General features: G+C 39.6%; 1 protein-coding gene and 1 long non-coding RNA gene across 3 annotated transcripts; both read left to right on the top strand.

Moving 5' to 3' along the window:
- Nucleotides 1-1,408: 1,408 nt before the first annotated feature.
- LOC139987326 (uncharacterized) lies at nt 1,409-6,364 on the top strand. Its single transcript, XR_011799831.1, has 3 exons — nt 1,409-4,183; nt 5,514-5,617; nt 5,766-6,364. It is a non-coding gene; the product is annotated as an uncharacterized lncRNA (long non-coding RNA).
- Nucleotides 6,365-21,461: 15,097 nt separating this feature from the next.
- Nucleotides 21,462-23,837, top strand: LOC139987276 (uncharacterized). Of its 2 annotated transcripts, none has more exons than XM_072003355.1 (4): nt 21,462-21,627; nt 21,882-22,178; nt 22,576-22,704; nt 22,928-23,837. In XM_072003355.1, exons 1-4 carry the CDS (start codon nt 21,619-21,621, stop codon nt 23,630-23,632), a joined length of 1,140 nt encoding a protein of 379 aa, XP_071859456.1. In that variant the 5' UTR covers nt 21,462-21,618; the 3' UTR covers nt 23,633-23,837. The 2 variants fall into 2 exon arrangements, with proteins under 2 accessions (XP_071859456.1, XP_071859457.1); XM_072003356.1 differs by having other exon boundaries at nt 21,464-21,627; nt 21,863-22,178.
- Nucleotides 23,838-24,327: the final 490 nt, after the last annotated feature.

Genomic DNA, 24,327 nt, shown 5'->3' with positions numbered 1-24,327 from the left:
CCGCTGGACCGCGAGTCGACTCGCCTCGGCTCGACTTCGAAGCCTGGCCTCGCTGATTATTAATTAGATCGTGCGTGCCTTACCGAGCAAGCCTCTCGATTTCCCGATAAGCTGCTGACCATCGGTGTGGGTTCCTAGCCATGAAAACTCCTGCGGTAAAACGAGTATTAATGGAAACTGATAGACCCAACCGATTATCTTTGCGTGCAAAGAGACGCTCTAGTTATATGCGTGTTGGATTATCTTTGTTTGAATTTCATTTTACCCTTCTTATACAGAACAGTGGTGTTTTAAAATGATTTGAAATAATGTAAAATGATTTTAATATTAAAAATGCTAGATGGGGAATATTTGAATCGCATCAGTTTGTCTTAAGATCAACGTTGATTCACTATTTCTGCTATTGAAACAGAAATCTCCATTTTCTTTATTACACAGTGTGTGTTCTTCTTCTGTTAAATTCTTTGCAAATTTATAGATACTTTAATCAGGTAAATCATTTGTAATACTCTGGGAGTTTTCTCCTAAAACAAAAATTACTTTGAAACTTTCGACAAGATATAAATGACATAATGACAATTATAGGAAAAAAAGTATAGAAATAGATAGAATTTTAAAAATTCTTAAGCATTGAAAATTAGAGATACATACAAATAAGTAATTTATGTCATAATAATGAGGTTTCCCTGAAGATTCTTAGGATTCTTAAAATTCTTTTAACAATATTAAAACATTTGTTCATCATCTTAATGATCTACTGTTCAATTTGTCGAGAAGTTTGACGTTCGCGTGGCACTAATTCTTGGAGATACTGTCATCTCAAAGGCGATTATCAATTGCCTTGTCAATTACACCCCGTCCAAGAATGACGTGCACATGTTACTGAACCCTCCTGTAACTAGACCCCTTCCTCTTCCTCTGTGTTGCCGCGACCGAATCTCGAGGCTCTGGCATGATCGCAACGAGTTATTTAATTACCACGATCTATCACCGGCTGTCAGCTTCCAGTCTATAATGCATGATCGATCGAGCCTCGACTTTCCTACGGCAACCCTTTGCGTCCACACCTCTGGTCCCGTGTGTGTTACGCGTGTTCATCTAACCGAAACGCCAAGGAAATCTCTTCTGTTCCATCAGATTTTCTGTCGTTGATACCTTTATACCTTTGTTTGAGAAAGCAGCTACGATGTATTTTCTTTTCTTTTTCATATCTCATAGTAATTGTTATATTACAAATATTTCTTGCGTAATATAATATATTGACGGTATTCATTATTTTGCTTCTTTTCCTGAAGAATTCCTCACTTTTTCTATATCTATAGCATAATCGCATAAAGTATTTAGTGTTACGTTTAATATTAATGAGCTTCTAATTAACAACTTTGTATCTTTCGTTGTTCACCGAATACTATCGACCTTATTACGTTTTGGTGATTGTCGCTCTTCCTATTTTATGAAACATAGTATGTACAACGTGCAATCTGACGATCTTATTAAACGAATCCTATGATATCTACGGTTTATTAAAAATTGATCACTCAAACGTACCATCAAATCTCTAAAACTCTTTCACACGCTCGGGAGGATTTCGATGTTCGGAAAATGCAAAGTAGTCGTGGCATTCAAAGTGCAAAGCATTCTGCGTTCGACACAGATTAAATCCAACCGCATTGAAACGAAATTCCTTTGTTGCTCGCTGAACCTGGTGCAAGCGTCTTCAAAGGGGCGCGTGTATTTAGACATTATAATTTCTTCACGGTGGAAGGGAATCAGGAATCGATTAAGGTATAAGTTTTATGAGAGGAAAGAGAGATCGGTTGGAAGAGTGGAACGAGCTCGCTCGGCGCTTTTCCATCGTCATTTTTATCGGCGCGGATAAGACAGCCGGGCTAATTCGCATTCCCCTTGATGTCTGCCGGAGTTAACAGTTTTAAGGGATGAAACGAGTATAGATCGAAGGCTGGAAGCATCGCGAAGGCGAAGGAAGACGATGCTTAAGAAGGGAGAAGGCACGCAGGTTAGGGGCGACGACGAGAAAAGGAGACGAAGCAAGAAATTGATACAGCATACGAAAATGAATTGCCCCTTTGCCGAAGAATGTTCCACGGCAATCTGCCTTGTGTCTCGCTTTCTTATACTTTTTATGCTCATTTTCAATTTTCCCCATACTGCCGATCCACCGGGCTCTCCTATAAAACGTTGCGGTAACGTGTCACTCGCGTCTCCCACTTGCACTTTTATTCTTTCCAACGATGACAGGATGAATACAAACTGACTCATTATTTCCGCCGCCTAGTTTCACGTTGCGATCGAAAATGGATTATGTATATGATTCTAGATATTCAATTAACGAATTCATTATTCCTGGAGGAAGATCTATCGTTTTATGGAGAGATAGCATTTTTTATTTTATTAGCAATTCAATGAAAATGTTGGTTTTTAAACTGATCAATCCAAGTAAAATTATTTACGACTGCAAATTATCAATCTACTGATTTATGATTCTTTTCATTCCTTCCTTTTCTGTTATTAATGAAATCCACCGTTAAATATTCCTTACAGAAAAACGAGTAGATTTAATCACGCAATTTTTCTAATATTCCTGGTATAATTTAATTCAAAAACCTAAAGGTACTACGTATTCCATAGAATCTAGAAATTTTGCAAAACCATCTGTAAAAAAGACACGCAAAATTTTTTACCGATTTACCTTCTTACACCTTCTTTATTTAATCTACGTGTGTAATCTATATCCGTAGAATCTTTTTCTAATTTCTATCCATATGTCTACCCCTTAAAATACTAACGTACATTCAAAGACGACCGCGTACATTAATCACCATGATCGACGCACATACATATATACAACGTGTAACAAGTACAATTAAAACATGACAGGCAGACAATGATAAGAATCCGAATCGAATTTAAAACGACGTCCTGGCAGGATGGCGGGGTCGAAGAAGATAAATTTCAGCCCGTGGATGCGAAATCAAGGCTCGAGTATCTAAAGTGCTTCCAAGACGAGTCGTTGCTGGTGCGAGATAGGGCCATGTTCGTTCCGTTGCTTATTTGTCGCTGGAGAAACGAAACGACTGGGGGAAATGGTGAGTCGGTTCTGGGGGTGGAGTTGAAGTTGGGGATTCTTCGATACGGTACAAATAACACTTGCAGACACCGATTCCACTTTCTCTCGCTTTCTCTCTTTCTCTGTTGCACGTAGAAGGAGCAACTCCAGATTCTTCCATTCGCCTCGGGACTCCTCCATTCGTGGTTCGATGGCTTCGTAGATGCTATCGCTAAGAAGGAATTCCGAATCCTAAGAATACCGCGATCGCGATACTGTCTTTTACTTGCGATACTTTTTTCTTGACTACGAATAGCTTTAAATTTTAATTCAACCTGTTTCGATTAAATGAACGAAAGGCTCGTTGGAAATTATAATTGCGAGTTTCATCGTGTTGCATGATTTAAAAAAGAAGGAGAGACATTTGCAAATATATTGTATGAAATTATTCGCTCACTCCTTCCACAGTTAGAAGGATCGGACGAAGCAATCTCGTTCTTTCAGCACGAAGCATTTTTCGAGCGTCCTTAAAGCATTCTTAAAGCATTCTTAGAGCACTGGAATGTTTGATTTCTAAATCGAGCAATCTCCAAACGACAGGTTCCCCTTTTACACTTTCGTTTCACTTTAATACACGCAGGATTAGAGTGACAAAAAGAAAAGAGGATTTTAAACATTCACGAATATAAATACTGTTTATTATATTATTCGAAAATTGTGTATTGTTGAATAATAGAGTAGGTCACATGTGCTATAACTGGAAGATCGACACAATAATTCAATTACTATCAAAGCGTGACGAATTGAAACATTTCGTTAACCGTTATAATCAGCTTTAGCGAACCAGAAGAGATTAAGAGGTTGCGAAAATTTCGGTAGAGCGAGGCTGAATTATTTAGCAGCGCGGAAGAACGTATCGGTGGTAAGCAGCAAGCACTTCCTATTTCCGTTCCGTAAGCCTCCTTGCCTTTTTGTCCCGCTCGACAACAATGGACCGACTTGATTTCCAGCGCGGAAACGCGTTTCCTACAGTTGCTTGAGCCGATTCCGCCGTCAGCAAGGAGGCAAGCGAAGAAAAAGCATCGATCTTGGGGAAAAAAAGCGACGCGGGTTCCGGTACGTTCTAATTGATATTTTAATGGATTGGCCACGGATAGGGAGAGAGGAAAAAAAGAAGTCCTTGAAAATCACTTCTCTGCCCACAAACGGGAGACAAAGGAATTAATGGAAGTCGCGGAAATCCACCCTCGGCCGTTGTTCCGTTTTCACGGCTATCAATAGCACTGTCGAGAGAATTCGGGCCCGGTCAAACGCCGCCTGTTATAATTTATTCAAATTAGCACCGGGATTATTCATGAAAAAGTTACGACGGAGGTGAACTGACGTTCGCCGAGGACGTCGCCCGATAATATCGCTCTATCTTTCCCTGCGAGATTAATACGGCTTTATTAATGCATATTTGACCGAAGTGCCGGTATTGCATTTATACGAGTAAGAAGTTTGCCGGCTATGCGACGTCAAAGCTCCGTCTCTCCCTTTTCGGCTGAACCGTCAAATTTCTGCGGATGCTTAACTTGCTTATTACACGATTGAAATGTAATCTTCCAAAATTTCTATGCTCCTGGTCCGTGTCTTAACTTTTTATGTAGTAACTCTCTTCCGATTGTCCGAATAACATCGTAACATATAGAAAGAACGTAAATCTGTATTTGTACAGTTCAGAGAATTAACAAGCATATTTAGTAGGAAACATAGTTAGCGTATCGCATCGTATGTGGGAAAATGTTGAAATTTCATTTGGGATATTTTGAAATAAAATTTCTAATTACGAATGGCATAATTCGAAATTTAGAAGATCATTAAACCTATATTTAAACAATGTTACTAATTAACTGTAAATGAGAAAGAGCGTTAATTTTGTCTTCGTAACGGTGCTAAGTACAAAATATCTATGAAACAGTTCAATTTATAACCAAGAACTTCTCAAGATATACTTAGAGTCTTTATGCGGCGACTTCAAATTTACACTGAAACTGTAGATAAAAGCGTAAAACATTTTCGAACAGTTAAAATCTGGGCCAGAAATCTTATTTTTACATGCTTCTATATCTTACTTAACTTTGTCGTTAACCAATTTCCAAATATATTTTTAAATATTTTGTGTATTCGAATACATCACTGTATACGTATATCAGACGTTTTTATTTATCAACGAGTAACACGGCATATCCTCAGACATTTTTCAGCAACGAATAACACGACGGGAAATTTTTCTCAATAATTAATGTTACATTCGGCGTGAGCATAAAGATTCATAATAAAAGCGAAAAGGAATTACGTGTAGTAGATTTGATAATCCGATGCGCGAGTACCGTGCACGGTAGATTTTTCTACTTACCGTGGAACGATGCTCAGAATCACGTCCGTAACGAACAAACGTTTCTAGAATACCTGGTACCTACGGCGCTGGAAAAAATATGGGAAACCCCATCCTTGGAAAAGAAGTGGGGGCGGCCGTGAAGGATGGGGTGGTTACCGTGCGATACGTGGGTAAGTACGTCGATGCACGCTCGCGCGCGCACACTTTCACACGCGTACATACACATAGGGAGACGTACGTGGTCTCTTTCTGTGTGTTCGTATGCGAGCCAAGCAAGCAAGCGCAAGGGTTGAATTTTAATTATTTTCTCTTTGGTAGGTATAATATTTCAATGCTCGCCGGAGCCTGTCCGGCAAGGCTCGTCTCTCGCTGCCATCTCTGTCAAGTAATGTTATTATAATTATACGCGTGTGTGCTTGGTCGGTCATTTCTTGTGCCCGTCCATCCCCACTTCCACACGCCACCCCTTTGTCTGTCTTTCTCTTCTTTCACCTTTTCCGCCACCAGCGCCGAGCTGCCTGCCTCTTCTGTCGCCTCTCTTCTCCTTTTTACCTCGCCTTTCTCGTCCCTCTGCTCTCTGTTCGACGTTCTCTATGCCCGGGTATTGTGCAATTAAAATGTCGTAATTGTCCTTTGGAATTTATCTTGAAATTCGTCGCTCGCCAGCCTTTCATCTCCCCCGTACTCGCTGTTTCGCGATACTCGTTTGGATAGAGATATCGAACCGTCGAATCGTCGATATGAAACGTTAGAGGCGTTTAAAGCGATAACGCAATATTACACCTCTTATCTGCTCGATATACGACAAAATTCCTTCCTACGTATCTCCATCGAGTAAAATTTATTCCTTTCCTGAAACTATTTCTTTACCTTTTTCACAAACTTCACAAGAATAAAGTTGTATCCATTCGAAAGTATGAATTATTTTGCCAACACTTGTATATTTAAAAACAATAGCACATATTTATCGTCAAAGAGGATTGGTAATAGCGGGGATCGAAGAAGTTTCTTGGTTGAAACGGATGTTCGTTGTATCCTCGTTCTTGGACGGCAGCAGGTCCACCAGCGGAGGCAGCCTCGGTCGATACTTACCCCGCGACGAAAGGCCGCCGAGGAGATAAAACCGGATGGTGTGTATGTATGCGATCACCTGAATTTCAGAATTGCAAATTCTTTAATTCACGGGGACGCAATGGCGGCGACGGCAGCCGCCGCGGTTTGCGACAGTGGTGCCCGCCAGCAAAATACCTTCGCCTGACCTATACAAACATCGCGGGAGACGAGGGATGTGTATTCAAAAATTTACATAGGTACATTTTGATTAAAGTGTCCTAGAAAGCAAATCTAATACAGCAGCCGGCCCGTACCTACATGCCATACCCCCTCGTCCTTCTCTCTTTCCCTTTTTACTCCCGTTTCCCTCTTCCCCGTGTTCTTCTCTTTCGCGCCGTCTCTTTTCTCACGCCCCTTCTATCTATAGAGGGAAAGAGCGGAGCGCGCGGAATTGCGGAGAGGATTATTACGTATCCTTCGGAAACTTTCCGCTGGACGGAGAATTGGATCCGGACGAAGTATGAAAGGACTGAATGTTTCACGGACGCGTCTATTATATCATGATAATCTCGGGATTTATTACTCGGTGCTGGGCTTATTTTGACGGCGGCGTGATGCATTAAGCGACTCGCAAGTGGAAAATGATACGCGCGAATGTTAAATCTCTGAGGACCGTAATTAAAAGAATGCCCCGGGTGATCAACGAACGCTGATCGTTTCCTCGTCCAAATTTTTACTTACCTCCGAACTTTATGTCGAACTTCGTCGTTTATTGTCGTACGGATTGTTCTTGCAAAATGCGGTGTCTTTAAGTATGGCTATCAGTAGGTTAAATATATTTGTGCATTTATGAGAATTTTGATGATTTAGGAACATACAGAACGCGTGTGAAGCATCGAAATACTTCTACTGTGTTTACAAGTTGATTTTATAAAAATGTATTCATAACAAGTATACATTCGTATTAAATGTTTCCCAACTTCTACGTCGATTTTCACACCGGTTTCAAATTTTACCAATACAGTGACGATAGTTGTGTCTCATTACAGCCTTAATGAAATCTCAAGATGTTCCATATAACGCTATGGACAAAAAAGTTCTCCTTCATAAGTGTTAGAATACTTTCGTGAGCAATTGTACGTAATACTTCACGCAGTAAAATTAGATACGGCGGAATCTATTCCAACGGGAACTTAACGTCGCGGGTATAAAAGCCTAGGTCCTTTGCATCCTCGTGCGCCGATTGGATTTGCCAATTAATTGCCGACGAGGGATAAAGCCGGCGGACCGTGGATGAAAGAATAACGACGCGGAAACGAAACGAAATTTAAATATTCTCGCGGTATTGCCGACATTCCTCTGAGCCTCCCCGGCTCACAGGAAGGGAGGAGCGCGAGCTCGGTGTAATTGCAAAATTGCATTAGCTTTGTGTTCTTCTGCCGTTCGCCCAGACGTAAGAGATACGCATGTAGAGAGCGTTGCATCAGATGATTCATATGGATTTTCATGTTTCCCTTCCACCACCCCATCCAGCGATAAGTATCGTTCTTTCAGACCGACCGACCGACGGCCGAAGCGAGATAAATCTTTCGTAGATTTTTGTGAACGCCAAGGGAATCATTATTGCGAGTGCTGATCACCTAGCCTTTTAATTATGGAAATGTACGGAACGCTTCCTGGATGTTAGGAGATACGAAACGTCCGCCGAATGGGTGTCTGATAAAGTACATGCACTTTGATAAAATACAGACACGTATCGGAGCTGCGTTATTATTCGCACGAAGCATCGTTGGAAAAGGTAATCTCCTTGAAAAGATATTTTCTCGGTGTATCCAAAATGCATATTTAACCTAAGGAAGAAAAATATCGTAATTATATATATATATTATTTATATAATAATATAATTATATAATTATATAATTATAAAATAATATAATTATATAATAATATATACATATATAGTTATATAACTGTTCCTAGAACTATATTTTTAAACGTGTGTACTATATAATGTGTTGAAGTGGTCATCACTTCTAAGAAAACTCTACATCTGGTCTTTTAGTTTTCTCAAGCACTGAAGCCATCGACAGCGCATAGACAAAATACTGCGTCGAAGGCAAACCATAAACAGTAGACAGGCGACGATGGCTTCAGGGTTTTCAGTCATAGGGTAACTTCAGTCTTTTAAAATATATATTTTCAACCTTACAATTTATCCACGCGTTCCTTTGTATTCACATACATCTAATAACCTCAACATAATGTACTAATATAAAAAAATGCTATATAATGTATATAATCGATTAATAATTGATCCTCTAACTCTGTTTAGTTAGGTCTATTAAGTAATTAATTGTTCCCTAGCGTATTTTCTGAATAGTTCAATTATTAGGAAATTTTTCTTTATTCGATAGATAGAGAAAGAAGATCTGCAAGAGCCATTGCAATTACTAATTCACGCAATAGTAGTCTTATACTGAATTACAACCAATACAACCTACCCGATTCGCTGTTTCGTCTTGTGCGTTCTTTTTCCAGGAAACTCCTCGATATATAAATAAAAAACAAACGGAAGATAGTCCGTTTCGAGTAATCGTTGTTCCTTCGAAGATCTTCCGGTGAACTCTTAAAAAATCTGTTATTCGTGGAAATTAGCGAACGGCTGAAAAAGAACACGATAAATCTGGGGAAAAGATCCCGCTGTCAGAGGAACGCGCGTAAGGACGAATCACGGTGGTTCGCAGCGAGTCGTACATTATGATTTAATGCTAACACTGTGGTAATGTCGTCAGAGGATTTCTACGTATAAATAATTCGCGTGTCCGGACACCCAACCCCGAGGATCTCGAGTCAGGATGGACAAGGGTGGAGAAAGCAGAGGCGGAGAAAGAGGTCGCCAGAGGGTGGAGCAGGGGTGGCAGGTTTTTAATGCGGCATCTCTGGGGGCGACGAGGATTACCAAGGCTAAAAAGGAAGTTTTTAATAATTTTTCATTTTCTCTATATTTATTATCGCGCGCTTCCTAACCGGAGGGGGGCCGCTGGAGACAATGGAGGGTTGGTACACTGGTCCGTCGTCCAGGGCTCTATAGGAAACAGCAAGGGGCGAATTCACGATTGTCAGTCGTCGTTGTAAAATTTTCATTCGTTTTGTCCTGGCTCTTTTATGCCCAGGTCTTGGTTGTTTTCGATCTTGCTTATGTAAAGTTGCCATTTAATACACAACTTGATTTAAAGAAACTTCTCAGTAATTTCTAATCAAATATGAAAACGAGCAGGTCGAATACGAAAAACCACTACTTTTTGTTCGTAACATTGTTGTTTATGCATCGATACTTTTATTTTGCCTAACTATTAATATTTGTGGGGATGGGAATTTGATGTGAATAATTATCGGAAAAGTCGAGAGTTTAATATTTAAGAGGAAGAAGAACGTAAATTCATCCAAGGTTTTGAATGGGCGAGATTGAACGTATTCTGAATTCATCTACGTAGTTTGTTTGGGTATGATTTATTATGTAATAGTTATTCGTAATTATTGAACGCAGTTAATTATCAATAGCTGTTGTATAGAACAATTACATCATTGAGTAGTTTTATTTTGTATTGGCCTGTAATAAAAAACTATTATATTTAACAATTGCTTGTAGTATGGTTATAAAGTTATAACTTTAGTCATCTTTCTGGAGATAGCGTAATCGATATTTCTACAAGTTACTTCTTTACCAAGAAAATACCTACAGTATCGGCGTTATTGTGAAAGCATCGACAGCAAAGAAAATTACGTTTCCCAATCAGTGGATCCCTGAAGAAGCGAAAAAGCACGGGCTGGGTGTTTCGTTAAGGTAAGCGACGGGACACGAGGAAATTTCAGCGAAGTATGCACCGAGGAAGAAACGACAGAGGGTTCGAGGCAAGGGAGAAATTTGTCTGTGCTAATTTGTTGCAGAGATCGCGGAATTGAAGGAGGCGCGATGTCTCTTCCGTTGGCCCAAAGCATTCCACCGCACGCCTTTCTTCCGGCCACCCCTGACTTTCTTCTCCACCCTCGTGAGCCCCAGCATCCTATCGCATTTTCTACGAGTTCCATTTCGAATTAGGTACGGCTCTTTGTCGATAAGGAAGAACGACAGTGGCGAAGGGGAGAGGAGTAAGAGAGTGGAAATTAGCAAGAACATCTGTTAATTAATTGATAGTGTCTAATTCGTGGCACTTTATTACGACATGAAAATATCTAACGATAAATTACTAATTTATATGTTTTCTTTTTTTGATAATATTTTCTGTACGTCGTTCGAACAAAAATTTGTCGATGATTTACTCAATTTCTAAATTATATTTTAATGTATTTCAAATACTGGAGGTAAATTTGTATATTGACGTCTTGCTGGTTGAATCAGTCAGTTTGTCGAATCGGTAATTAAGAAGGGAAAAATTGCTTGAATCTGAGCTTCCCTCTTAATCCAATAAAATACACTCTCGACGTATTAATCAGAAACGCGGGGCAACGTGTTTCATAAGACTCGAAGTATCGTAAGAAGCCGGACGAAAACATCAATGTCAATAATAATTCATTGATTACTTAATTCATAGTTACCATGACGACCGCCTCTCGCTTTTCCCTCGCCTTCAAGCTGTTCTGTTTTTCTCGCTTCGGCGAAGGAGAGTTACGTGTTCCTTAAGCTCGCCTCACACGAAATCGACAGATTTCGTACGATCTATGTAATCGATTTACTTTTTCGAATAAACAGAAATTCTACGTTATTTTAATTTCATATTACCTATATGTATGTGTATTTTAAGAACGATGAGTTTCGTATTACAGGTATATAAGATTTTTTAAAAGTGTATAACTTCCACTGGCTGTTTGTAAGCTTTGCATCAGATTAACTAGAACGTGAATCTCAAATCTTCTCGTTAGATACATATGAAAACAAGCACGAATATACGAGCAACATGAAACTGAAAGGATATTTTAATTACGCATCCTACTTTGAACTTCATATTCATTTACCATTTCTTTTATTATCGCTATCAAATAATATATGTTCGATGTTCTTCTAAATTCATTTTATATTAAATATTCTTCTATATCCACTAAAAGTTAACTACGTAGTGTCACCGAATAATAATTCACGCACAAAATTAGTACAAATTTCCATGTTTTCAACTTCAAGTAAGAACCTGTGCAAACGAAGAATAAATCTCATTCTCCTTCCGTCACCATTTGCTTACTAAAATTTAATTACATAATGTCATCGAAGGAGAATTTTTTTCCTATACAAAATTACTACGAACTTTTTATATTTCATCGATTTCTATTCCTACCACAATGCAAAAGAAACGAAGAAGTGAATGGGACAATCAGCCAGGCAGTGTACGTAGCTGACTGCGCCGAAAGTCTGGCGCGTTGTGAGCGTCGCATTAGCCTTGCTTACGGGTACGCAAGCAGGCAAGGAGAAACACGAAATGAATATTCAGAAGTTATTAGTCTGTAGTGAAATGTGACGGGGCTCACCCTTCTCGAAAACCGCCCTGGCCTCCGCCACATCGCCCACTCTTCCGTCTCATCCTCTGACTCTCGGCTGCTCCTCCCCCCCGTCCTGGGTGCCTTCGTCTCACCTCCTCGCGCCCTCAGCGGTATAGATTTTGCGATACATCCTGGCAGAAACACTCGCGAGCGAGCGAGACGCACTGCTTGCTCCGCTCGCTGCTACCAGTCGAAGAAGGGGTTGAAGCCTCGATGAAATAGGGGGGTTGGGTGGGAGAGAGGGCTGAAATCGTGAGAGATGAGAAGCTGGCAGGGAAGGGGACAAGGAACACCGGAGAGCAGGCCCGACGGGAACACGACGAAGCTAGCGAAAGAGCTTTATGCATAAGCTAAGAAACGCCATTGACGGGCACTGAGCACTGTATACATACTTTGACTGGAACAGTGCGCTCGATAAACAACGGTGTAGATAGCGCCTACGTGATGCTACCGTGTCACGTAGCCGAGATATTCTTCGCCCGGCAATGCGTACATCGTTTCTATATGCCGACTTCTCTAATTGCCCTAATTATATTAATACTCGCCGCGTTTAATGAAATTAACGGTAATGCACCGGTGAAAAGAAGCGCTGATTAAGAGTTGATGCTACTTGCAGTTTTTACGTAGTTTTCGATGGTTCGAAGCTTATGCGCGCCTGAAGATCGTGCAGATTTACATAACCAGCTATAAGTTAAGAGACACTTAATACCCTGATATTAGCAGATATAGTAATTAAAGAATGAAGCTGATGCTTGTTAACCGCGTGTGTTGTAAGTGGACTACGGATTTTTCTGCGTTTTTGTACACAACGTATCGAAGCTTTAAGACTCGTTATAGCATTCTCCTTCTATCGTTAGTAGGTAAAACAATTGTCTACCTATATAGAAATTTGCATAGATATCCGCAGTCTAATTATGAGGAAAACTAAATTGTATTATATTTTATTAAAGGTTACATGTAATAATAGCAAAGGTCTCAAGACTTGCGTACAGATGAAAGTCTATGTATTGATATCTTGGGAATTGTCTTCTTATTATAATAATTGTTAGCCAAGGTAGAGAACAAGGAAATACGAAGAGAAAGAAAAGACGACAAAAAGGAAAGATGAAAATGTAGAATGTTACTGTAAAAATATTAAATTTATCTACTGTGTGAAACATTGATTTATGACCATTCTCGGTCCAGAAGTCGAAAATACTTCACAAACAGATGGATATCTGGGGAAACGATACGAACGGCTATAGAAACAGTAGCATCTTGGAAATGTGTTGTAGCGAACGATATTCAAATGGCATCAATTTCTACCGAATTGCTCCCTCTATATCTGGCCGCAACCTGGATGCAAGATCCTTCGACTCCCTTCGCGAAGAGGGAGGAAACCGTATTGGCAGATAGCTACATCGTTTTACAACCCCTTATCTGGATAAGTTACGGATATCTATTCACCGTTTCTCTCTCCTCCGAAACTGTCTTCGATGGTGTCATCGATTTCCATGGAAATTCCTCTCGGATTCTACGATACGGAGGGGAAGCATCTAGAACGAATGATAAAAAAACATATTCGATGTCCATTGTCTGATTTTATCTCTGTGCTTTTCTATTTGATGAAGATATATCGTGTCATTAAAATGTCATATTTTTATAAAATAATCAAATAACAGAGATGTATTAGACTAAGAACTGTAGAAGAATTATAATTGGAAAAACATTACGGAATAACTTAATAAACGTTCTGGAATAATTTACATGTAACAGATCAGCTACTAATATTAAAATCATATTATCGTTAAAGATGACACGAGAAAGATTTAATATGTTTGGGCAGAGCGGTCGAACGTCTAGTGAAATATCGTGACACCCAGTACATCGCGGCAATTCCCTTCATCTGCTTATATTACACATACAATATCTGGGTATCGAAGTCGGTTGATCCTGGTAAGTTCTCTCCCTTGGCAGCGGGCTATACATCATACTTTCTTCTTTATTAAACTCATATTTTTCAAAAAGTCTCACCTCCGCTATCTGGTGTCGGCCTCCTCTCGCTCGCAACTCGGAAATCAGCTCCGGGGAGAACGAAAAATTCATTTGACTCTCGAGGATAAGATGAATATGAAAATTGCCTGGCTAAAAATGATTTACATTCGAACGTCACGTTGATGATATAACTGGAGGTGACTGTCTTGTCATGAATAATTTATTCCACCGGAAAATGATAGAAAAATATATCTATGCTTCGTGATAAAAATCACTTTCTGTTTTGACCACCCGAAACAGTAAGCATTATTAACAGGAAATATGATCTTTTATCGAGAAAACAAGTGTAATTCGATGTAAACATTCGGGACACGTTCAAAAATAACTGTACAATGATTTAATTTTTATACATATATATATATATATATATATATATATATATATATATATATATATGTCGGAGATGAAAGGACAACGGGGTCACCCGTTGGAATTGCTTGGAAAAGCCTCAATATCATTCACGAAACAACCCAGACACAGTCATTCGAAATTTGAGACAATGAGCTTAGGCTCGAGGCGACAACCGGTCGCCGAGCGTGGCCGCGGTCACGGGATGAATGTTTCACCTAACAGAAAAGTACCAATATTGTGAGACACACGTTGTATTAACAATCAAACCCTGGGCAAGAGCAATGTCGCAGTTATGCGAGTCTGCCTAGCAACGGTAACAGTTTGTTGGTATCCCAGGCCAACGTTAAACAAAGCCAACGCAACCGTAAGGAAAAGAAAGTTTCCTTTACTCAATTATTCTTGAGATCTCCTTGGTGAGTGACACATCGTCTAGAGAGCGATATAAAGAGCGTCATTGTGAGCGATACTTTTGTGTGTAGAAATTCTATTTTGAGTTTAATAAAAGTGAGCCCGTGGACCGTGGATTCGCTATATCGAATCTAAGATCATTGTTATCAGCGTTTAGTTACTATTGTTATTGTTCAAACCTATTTCTTCTGAATTTGTGTTAATAAACGTTATCTTGTTTGTGAAACTACAATGAACAATCCAGGCGAAGATTCTTTACACGCCCATAATCAAAACTCAAACAATTCTACTCCGACATCAGAAGTGGGATCGTCGCCGTTTGTAACGTTGGACCAGCTCATAGCCATCATGAATCAATCCAGAGGACAAAGGGAGAGCGTGGAACCGAAAGAAATATCTTTACCAGAATTTAATCCTGATAACGCAGGCGCCGATCCAGCCGCATGGTGCTTAACTGCTAATCAGCTCATGGAGGAAATGCCCATGAAAAATAACGAATTACTTCGTACTGTAAGCCGTGCGCTGAAGGGCACTGCTGCGCAGTGGCTCACGCATATACCGACCGCCGTAGGCTTTACTTGGGCAAAGTTCAAGGAACAATTTCTTGCGCGTTTCGGTGGAAAAGAAACGGCAACCTCAGCGTTGATGAAGATGCTGGCCGAACCTCAGCTGGAGGGTGAATCTACGGGAGCCTATGTTTACGTGACGAGTGTGTCGAGAAGATAGCGCTTACAACTGATGTGAGGACTATGGATGAATTTGCGGCGGAAATGAACGCTTTTCATTACGCGAAGAAGAGGCTGACGCCTTCGTCAAGAACTCCATCGGCAGGCCTCGAAGCAAAACGACGGAAGCTGTCTGACCCCCGGATCAAGTGTCATTATTGTGGAGTTCCCGGACACAAAATGGCGGAGTGCCGTACGAAGATGAAGGCCGAAAAACAGGAGACTACACGACGCCCGGAGAAAAGTCGACCAGCTGTATCATCCAAGGTGTCCTGTTTCAAGTGCCGCGAGGAGGGCCATATCGCACCTGACTGTCCGTTATTGCGGAAAACAAACCGCGATACTGATAACGAACGTCGAGTAAACTCCTGTGTGGTGGAGTCTCCAATGGGTAAATTAAGTCACCTGGGTGAGTCGTTTTCATTTTGTTTCTATTCTGGAGCCGAATGTTCGCTAATCAGAGAATCTATAGTCTCGATGTTTTACCGGTAAGGAATTTCAAGAGTTTTGTCGGGATAAACAGATTAAACTACACCTAATAGCAACCGGTGCTAGTAGAGCGAATGGACAGGTAGAGCGTACTATGGGTACGTTGAAAAGTATGTTTACGACAGTAGAGACGACCGGACGTTCCTGGCAAGACGCGATCGGAGAGATTCAATTAGCCTTGAATTGCACCACCAATCGTGTGACTAAATCGAGTCCGTTGGAATTATTAATTGGTAAAACGGCTAGACCCTATGGATTATTACTACCTGGAAATATCGAGGAAAGGGAAGTAGACATCTCCAACGTAAGACAACAGGCTGTACAAAGTATAGAGAACAGCGCTAAGTATGATAAGGAAAGATTTGACAAAACGAAAGCAAAAGTTGTTAAATTTAATGTCGGTGATTTTGTATTAAAGAAAAACGAGGAAAGAAATCAAACGAAACTAGATCCGAAATTTAGGGGTCCATTTGTGATATCAGAAATTCTGGAGGGAGACAGATACATTTTAAAAACGTTAGATGGCAAACGGTCGTATAAATACAGCCATGATAGGCTGAAGAAAATGCCTCATAGTTGCGTTCCTACTGAGTTAGACGTCTGCGGTGGGGGTGAGAGCAGTGGCCGTAGCGATGCGAGTGCCCCGGCCTCAGAGGAGGATCACTTTGACCACAGCACTTGATAAAATGAGTTTGAGAGCGCCCAGTGGGGCGATACTATGAGTTCACTGTTTTCGTGGCACTATGGTAATAACATCTAACATAGTGTTCGCACGAGCGCCCAGTGGGGCGATACGATGAATCTGTGAGTGCCCAGTGGGGCGATATGATGAGTCTGTGAGTGCTCAGTGGAGCGATACTATGAGTTCAATGTTTTCGTGGCACTATGGTAATAACATCTAACATAGTGTTCGCACGAGCGCCCAGTGGGGCGATATGATGAGTCTGTGAGTGCCCAGTGGGGCAATACTATGAGTTCAATGGTTTCGTGGCACTATGGTGATAACATCTGACATAGTGTTCGCACGAGTGCCCAGTGGGGCAATACGATGAGTTTTCACAAATGCACAATGTGGTAACATGATCCATAGAAGTGAGAGTCGTTGAGGTGCGAGATCGAGGATGGTCCATCTTACCATTACGCTCGGACTGATAATTCACAGAACGCAACTAGTACTTCGAATATTAATCATAACGTTTCGAATTTCTGTTCTCTTTTAACTCTTTCTTTATCAAACATCCGATCAGAATTTTTGTTGTCAAACTGGACCCTTGACCTATTTTAATATTTAGTACAATTGTAAATAACACCAATTATATCGAGTCTAACATAAGGAAAACCCAATATTCTAGATACACCCGAGGACGTGTGACAGTCAGGATGGCCGTGTCGGAGATGAAAGGACAACGGGGTCACCCGTTGGAATTGCTTGGAAAAGCCTCAATATCATTCACGAAACAACCCAGACACAGTCATTCGAAATTTGAGACAATGAGCTTAGGCTCGAGGCGACAACCGGTCGCCGAGCGTGGCCGCGGTCACGGGATGAATGTTTCACCTAACAGAAAAGTACCAATATTGTGAGACACACGTTGTATTAACAATCAAACCCTGGGCAAGAGCAATGTCGCAGTTATGCGAGTCTGCCTAGCAACGGTAACAGTTTGTTGGTATCCCAGGCCAACGTTAAACAAAGCCAACGCAACCGTAAGGAAAAGAAAGTTTCCTTTACTCAATTATTCTTGAGATCTCCTTGGTGAGTGACACATCGTCTAGAGAGCGATATAAAGAGCGTCATTGTGAGCGATACTTTTGTGTGTAGAAATTCTATTTTGAGTTTAATAAAAGTGAGCCCGTGGACCGTGGATTCGCTATATCGAATCTAAGATCATTGTTATCAGCGTTTAGTTACTATTGTTATTGTTCAAACCTATTTCTTCTGAATTTGTGTTAATAAACGTTATCTTGTTTGTGAAACTACAATGAACAATCCAGGCGAAGATTCTTTACACGCCCATAATCAAAACTCAAACAATTCTACTCCGACATATATATATATAAGACATAAGAATAGTATAAGAAATCAAGATTTTTCTCTATGGAAATTTTGTCTCTTTAATAACTAAAATGTCGATTTAGTTCTACTACAACGAAAAATAAAATACATAAATGTATCACAGCGTTTCTCCATGCGAATCATAGCTCAACGATTTTCGGTCAAAACATTAGTTCACTATGAATGCTGTTGAGACCATAGAGAGTTCTGAAAGGTAAAATATTTATTGAACAAATATATCACGCATCGTGATTCAAATACAATACTAATAAATTCACATAGTAAAACTTTTATTAATACGTAACTTACATGTAAATCAAATTACAAAGAGTCTATGTCGAAAATTTCTAGCGATCACAGTATGACTGTAAATTACAATCATCGGTGCGCTATTCTTTCTCAAAAACCATATTCGATATGCTCGAGCAATGTATTCTTTCTCTGCTACGCAAAGTCTGGTGAGAAAATATAATTCTCCGGTAGTTGGCTGACAATGGAGCCGAAAAGAAAACGAGGGGGAAGTTCTGTAACGAGCGACGCTTTCGTCGCGTGGCGATTTGTCTGTTCGCGGGTGGAGAAGTTCGGCCACTTTCGTTCGACGCGTCCTGGAGAGATTGGCCGTTCCATGGGTATAAAGAAGAAAGCCACCCCCTTTAGCCGGCTTTCAGCAAACTCTCTGCCACCCTCTCCTCATGACCCGAAACCGCGGCCGGTTATAAAGCATTCTTCCAGTTTATTAGACGGAGACTCGCGGGCTTCTTTTTATATTAAGCATGTGCATTATTAATGCGCGAGTATAACCGTAAAATGCTGATGAAAAAAAGTTGCGGAGCCCCACGGGCGTTTCTTCGTGGCCAGGCGGGAAGAAGGCTCCTGCGAGATTGCTGCTTGACCGACTATTCCTTCCTCGGTTCCGCTTGATAACGTACTACGAATTTTCACAAACAAATTCTCTTTCCTGTTTAATTTAACTTACATTTTGTAATTTTAACGGTGCTACGAATGTTTCATCTTTGGTTCGGTTTTTCTTTATGTATTTAATGGCTTAGACAGCGATTTGTTTGCCTTCTCTGTTCTTTGAGTAAATACGTAGTAACATCAAGATGTAATTGATTAAAATGCCTTTGCAATTATCGAAATACTTGTAATGAAAATAGATTCGAGTTACCTTTCTTTTCGTTAATTTGTTAATCGCAAAGTCTCGTAATTTGAATACCTTTAGAGGTGAAGTTAAAGACGAATAAACTAATAAATGTTACACAGATCTAACGATACAGAGCTACAAAATTAGAAAATTTCTAGATAAACGATTAAGAGATTGACAATCCAAATATAATGAAATAGTTCATAATGCATGAATAGGTCATAAATTAAATTAAACTTAACAAACTCGAAGCTACTAACTCGATCGAACTCAGTGTCCTTTAATTTTCCAATTTACAATTTATCTTCTCTCCTCGTCACGTAATTACGTATATCAGTCGATACTAAAGGAATTCATTCGACACGACGGCAATAAATTATTCAGCGTTACTGCCAATATTTTGATCGACCGATAAACCAGGTGGTAACCAGGGACATTCTTCGCGTTCACCCATTCCACCCTCTGGTGGTCGCTGAATATTTCATCCGAAAGATCTGTATTTTTCTTCGGGTGATTGTCATTCGACGAGGAGCAGAAGCGACGGGGTATGCCGGCAGGCTGAAGCAAAATCAATTATTCATCCGAATTGGTCGGGAAAAAGTCCTAATTATCCGGGGCAAATACAAGCTTAATACGCGGAGAGAAGTGTACCAGCCTTCTTCGTCCTCACTCCTCCCCCTTCCCCTGTCCCCCTCTCTTTTTCGTTCACCGAGCCCTCCATCGGTTAGTACTTGGGCTCTCACAGTCGGTCTTCAGGCTTCCTTCTTACCGTGAATAACCATTTGTATTTCCAATTAGCTTTGCTAATAAGAAGACGGAGGCATTGCCGTAGTTAAAAAAATGTATAACCTCATCCAGCCACTGGGGAAATAAAGAAAAGCGCCGCTCGGGTATGACAATACCGGCGGGTCGAGCGGGGTTATACCGGCTGAACTACAATTAAAAATCCTCGATTCACCCTCGCTTAACCCTGCTTCCTCCTTATGCCGTATTAACGACCGGGACGTGCAGAGAGGGGACACGAAACATCCTACCAAACATCCAGCCTTTTTTTCCCAATTTTATGCTTGACCCCATCTCCGCCCCGTCCTTGTCCAGCCTCCATCCTCTCACTGTCCGACTGTCTGCCTGTCTGTCGGTTAGTTCGTATTCTATCTTTATTTCAACAACTCTTCGGTTTTGGTACGATGCGACGATAGCTTCGTTCGATTCTCGGTGAACAAGTTTGTTATTTTGCGAAAGTGGACGGTGGTTCTGTGGTGGATGGCTGTGAGATGATACGTTAATACGTACAACGATGGCTACTTGTGGAGCTCGAATTAGAATCTTAGAGGAGAAGTTTGAAAGTATTTAGTGGCTATAAAAGGTATTGGCACAACATTGTATTTATTATTTAGATATCAAATAATTAAATCCAAGTATGTTAATATTCGTATCATTTAGTAATTAGTCTCATACGAACAGACAGATTTGATACCGCGAAACTGAAACATAGAATTTGATTAAAAAACGGTTGATGGAAAGACGAGGGCGTGTGTCGATACCGTTTGTATTCACTGTATATTTAAATACAATGCGGTCTGTTCTTCGTCCTTGACAGAGCTGAAATCTTAGGATTTGTCGGAAATAAAATCGTTTGTTACTTATTCGAAACGGAGACAACGAAAATTGTTCATTTTAAAATTATAAAAAAGATTGGAATTAAACATTCCACGCATGATAAATTAACGTCGATTTAAAAAAAAAAGAGTGACCTTATATGAAAAAATGTTAACGAAATTATTATTACAATTATTATGAAAACAATTTATCAAAATAAAATATTTAGTTGAAGTACAGTTACAAAGATATAAATTAAAATTCGAATAGGATTGCAAATCCATCTTTTTCAAGAGTAAAAGTACAATTACGAAATTCAATAAAGATATGAAAAATCATCGAGTAATCAAGGTCTTCGAACTTAAAGAGAAACAGAAAAGCAATATACGATCGGAAAGACCTTATCCGAGATTCTAGCGTTAACGAGTGATCATCTTATCGAATCAAAATGCGAGCAAACGTTAATAGAAAACGTATTGCTATAGCAATCATTAGGGATCGATGAGGAGATCGGATTTCATTGAAGACAGTCTCGTGTTTGCAAACTTAGATTTTCGTACGGCGACTCCGCCAGGCGCCCTTTGTTGTGCCAACCATCAAAGTCAGCACGAGGTCAACTAAACACGGTTTCTTCTCCGTCACTGTCGTCAACGCGATGTGAAATGTGTGTCGTGTGCTGGCATTCTCGATCACGTACTCGTCGAATTCGATCCGTAGTGAATGAATCAAAATATCGGAATTGCGCGTGGTGAAGGAAAATTCTGGTATTTCGCAGGACGCTGATGCCTTACGTAAGTAAATCTTCTTGCATATTCGTGTAAATTAACATTTTCAACGATTAATCTTAGAATAATGTGTTTTGCCACAAATATATTACAATTAACAATTTTTATTATTACACGTAATGTTTAATATTTTAAGTATCTTTACAATTGCTATAATGAATATGCTATAATGAATAAAAGAGTTGCTATTTATTTCTTATTTCAATACCAATGTATTTTGACATTATCGATGTATGTTCAGCTGGTTTACTTCGCAATAGACGACAATGAGAGTGAAAACCGTGCCGAGACAGCGAGTAATTCAAGACAACAGAAACATCGAATCACGGTCGGAAACTTCTAGTGTAAAGACTGAAAGCACGAGACAATCTTCAAACGACGACACGAAAGATATGTCGGAAGCTGGTAAAGATGGGTTACAAGGATCGAACGAAGATGCGATTGATTTGAATGGGAACAAAATCAAATCGGAAGATCGATCGAAATCAGTAGCGAAGAAGGACAAGGAGACCTTGAAATATTCGGAGGAAGTATTAGATATGTCGATTAAACTGAAGGTACGACGTGTGACAGCTGTGTTTATGTGTATGTATGTGTATGTGTACATCGGTATTCGTGGACGACATGATAACACACTCTTGAAAGTCATGGCGCAAATATAAACGGTTACATTGTAGTGTCATTCCCTTGAATCTATTAAATAATTCTTATTCGTTAAATGTTAGTTATAATTTGTAGACGAGGAAATTTTTTTGAGAATGGATATTTTTAGAAAAAGAGTATATCAACGTTATACAATATAACGTTTATTTATATCGAGTAATTTATTTTCGTTATACAATTTGTATCAGCTCGATGTACCCGAATAATATTGTTTAACTTTACTGTTTTCAAATTGTATAAGTTTATGCAAATCGTGCAATTCTTGCAAATACTATAAGTTCGTTTTTATAGGGCGAAACCTCTACGGAAGGAGATTCAGTTCTTCTCAGTTTAATAGCTGGTCCAAGCTGCAAGTACTCTAATTCGCAGCCAAACGAGGATGTAAAGGAATCTGTTAGTAACGACGACAATAATAACAATGTATAATGTATTTCTATTAACAATTGATACGTTGTGGATGTTTGTATATTAGAGACTGTATATCAAAATGTGCTGAGAATATGCTACATTATACTATTTATGAAGTAATGGATGATTTTTTGAAACAAAGAAGATCTGATCTACAGTCTAATGAATAAACATCCGCAATCTAAAAAATAATTATATTTCCATGTTACTATATTAATTAATCAATATATTCTAGATACTACTCCAAAAGACAGATGTGGAAAATTCTTCGGCGGCTGGTTCCTCGAGCATAGAAGATTTAGGTCCATGCGAAAACGAATTAACCACACAAACCTCCGACGATTCGGATAAACCATCAGAAGCTCTTAATTTGTGTAAACGAGATTGTCAGGACGAAGATGATTCGAATCACGGCGTAGGTTCCGATGAGAAATTGAAGGACACTTTCCTTTACAAGATCATGACAGATCCAACGTTCTTAGAGAACATACAGAAGCACAAGCAAACAAAACGATACACGTGTCCGTACTGTAAACAAGAATTTAATAACAGCGACGAACAGGCCGACCACATGGATGCAAAGAAAGACGAATCGAATCAGGTGGTTTGCTGCGCGTGCAAAAAGACTTTCGCGCAGAAACGATACCTGAGGTATCATCAGAGGTGTCACTCGGAGCGGACCATGTTCACCTGTGATATTTGCACGAAGAAATACACCAGAATAGACAATTTGTCGAGACACAACGCGTTTCATGTGAATCCAGACAAATTCTCATGCAACTGCTGCGAGAAAACGTTCGCGAGAAAAGATCTGCTGAACAAGCATTTGAAGTGTCACGACAACAAGTATCGCTTCTTCTGCGAGATATGTCAGAGATATTTCAAAGGGCCGCTCTCGTTGGAAAACCACAAAAAGAATTTTCACTCTAAGGCTGCATAAGTACGTGGTTTTTAAGCATATTTATAACTGTATTATAGCTGTAAGTTGTAGCATATCAGTGAGAAACTAAAATCCTAACTAGTCGCTAATTAAAATGACTCAATATAAAACTTGTATATCACAGTCAATATATCAAATTAGATGCAGAGTGAATAAATGTTAGGTAAGGAACTTTGTATAGAAAATAAATTAAAAGAATACTATCTGGATCTTGTATGATTTATCCTGAATTTAGTTAAACGCAAAAAATCTGAAATATTGAACTGGATTCCTATTATAGTTTATTAGTCGTTATTTTTTATTCGCTATGTCATTAAATTGCTTAATGCTAGATTAATTAGTAATGAACAGTTGATCTCAGTTTTTCCAAGTGCTTGTTGTTCATATACATGTAAGAAATATAAAACTTTCATACAGATTTCCAAAGTTTTTATGTAGAAAGAGAAATACTATTTTGAAATATAATATTTCTTTCCAAATCGATACGTAACACTTTTCCAACAAAGGATGGGATTAATAACAGGCAGCCATAAATAAATTAATCAAACGCCTCTCGAACGCCTCTAAAGTTCTTTAATTCTGCCAATATGCCGCACGCTGTGACAATATCATCTAATTCCTTGCAAAAGTTGCTCCCCAATACGTGTTCCATATTCCTGAAAGAATCGAATGAAACGAGAGACTTCATTGATCCA

This window comes from Bombus fervidus, chromosome 5 (genome assembly GCF_041682495.2).
Source record: "Bombus fervidus isolate BK054 chromosome 5, iyBomFerv1, whole genome shotgun sequence".
Taxonomy (NCBI): domain Eukaryota; kingdom Metazoa; phylum Arthropoda; class Insecta; order Hymenoptera; family Apidae; genus Bombus; species Bombus fervidus.
This window is presented reverse-complemented; position numbering and strand designations above follow the sequence as displayed.

Bases quoted from the DNA above. Each gene is read 5' to 3' on its own strand.
- LOC139987276 (XM_072003355.1), top strand. The intron at 22,179-22,575 runs GTACGACGTGTG...TCGTTTTTATAG, and splicing joins ATATGTCGATTAAACTGAAG to GGCGAAACCTCTACGGAAGG. The intron at 22,705-22,927 runs GTATAATGTATT...AATATATTCTAG, and splicing joins ACGACGACAATAATAACAAT to ATACTACTCCAAAAGACAGA.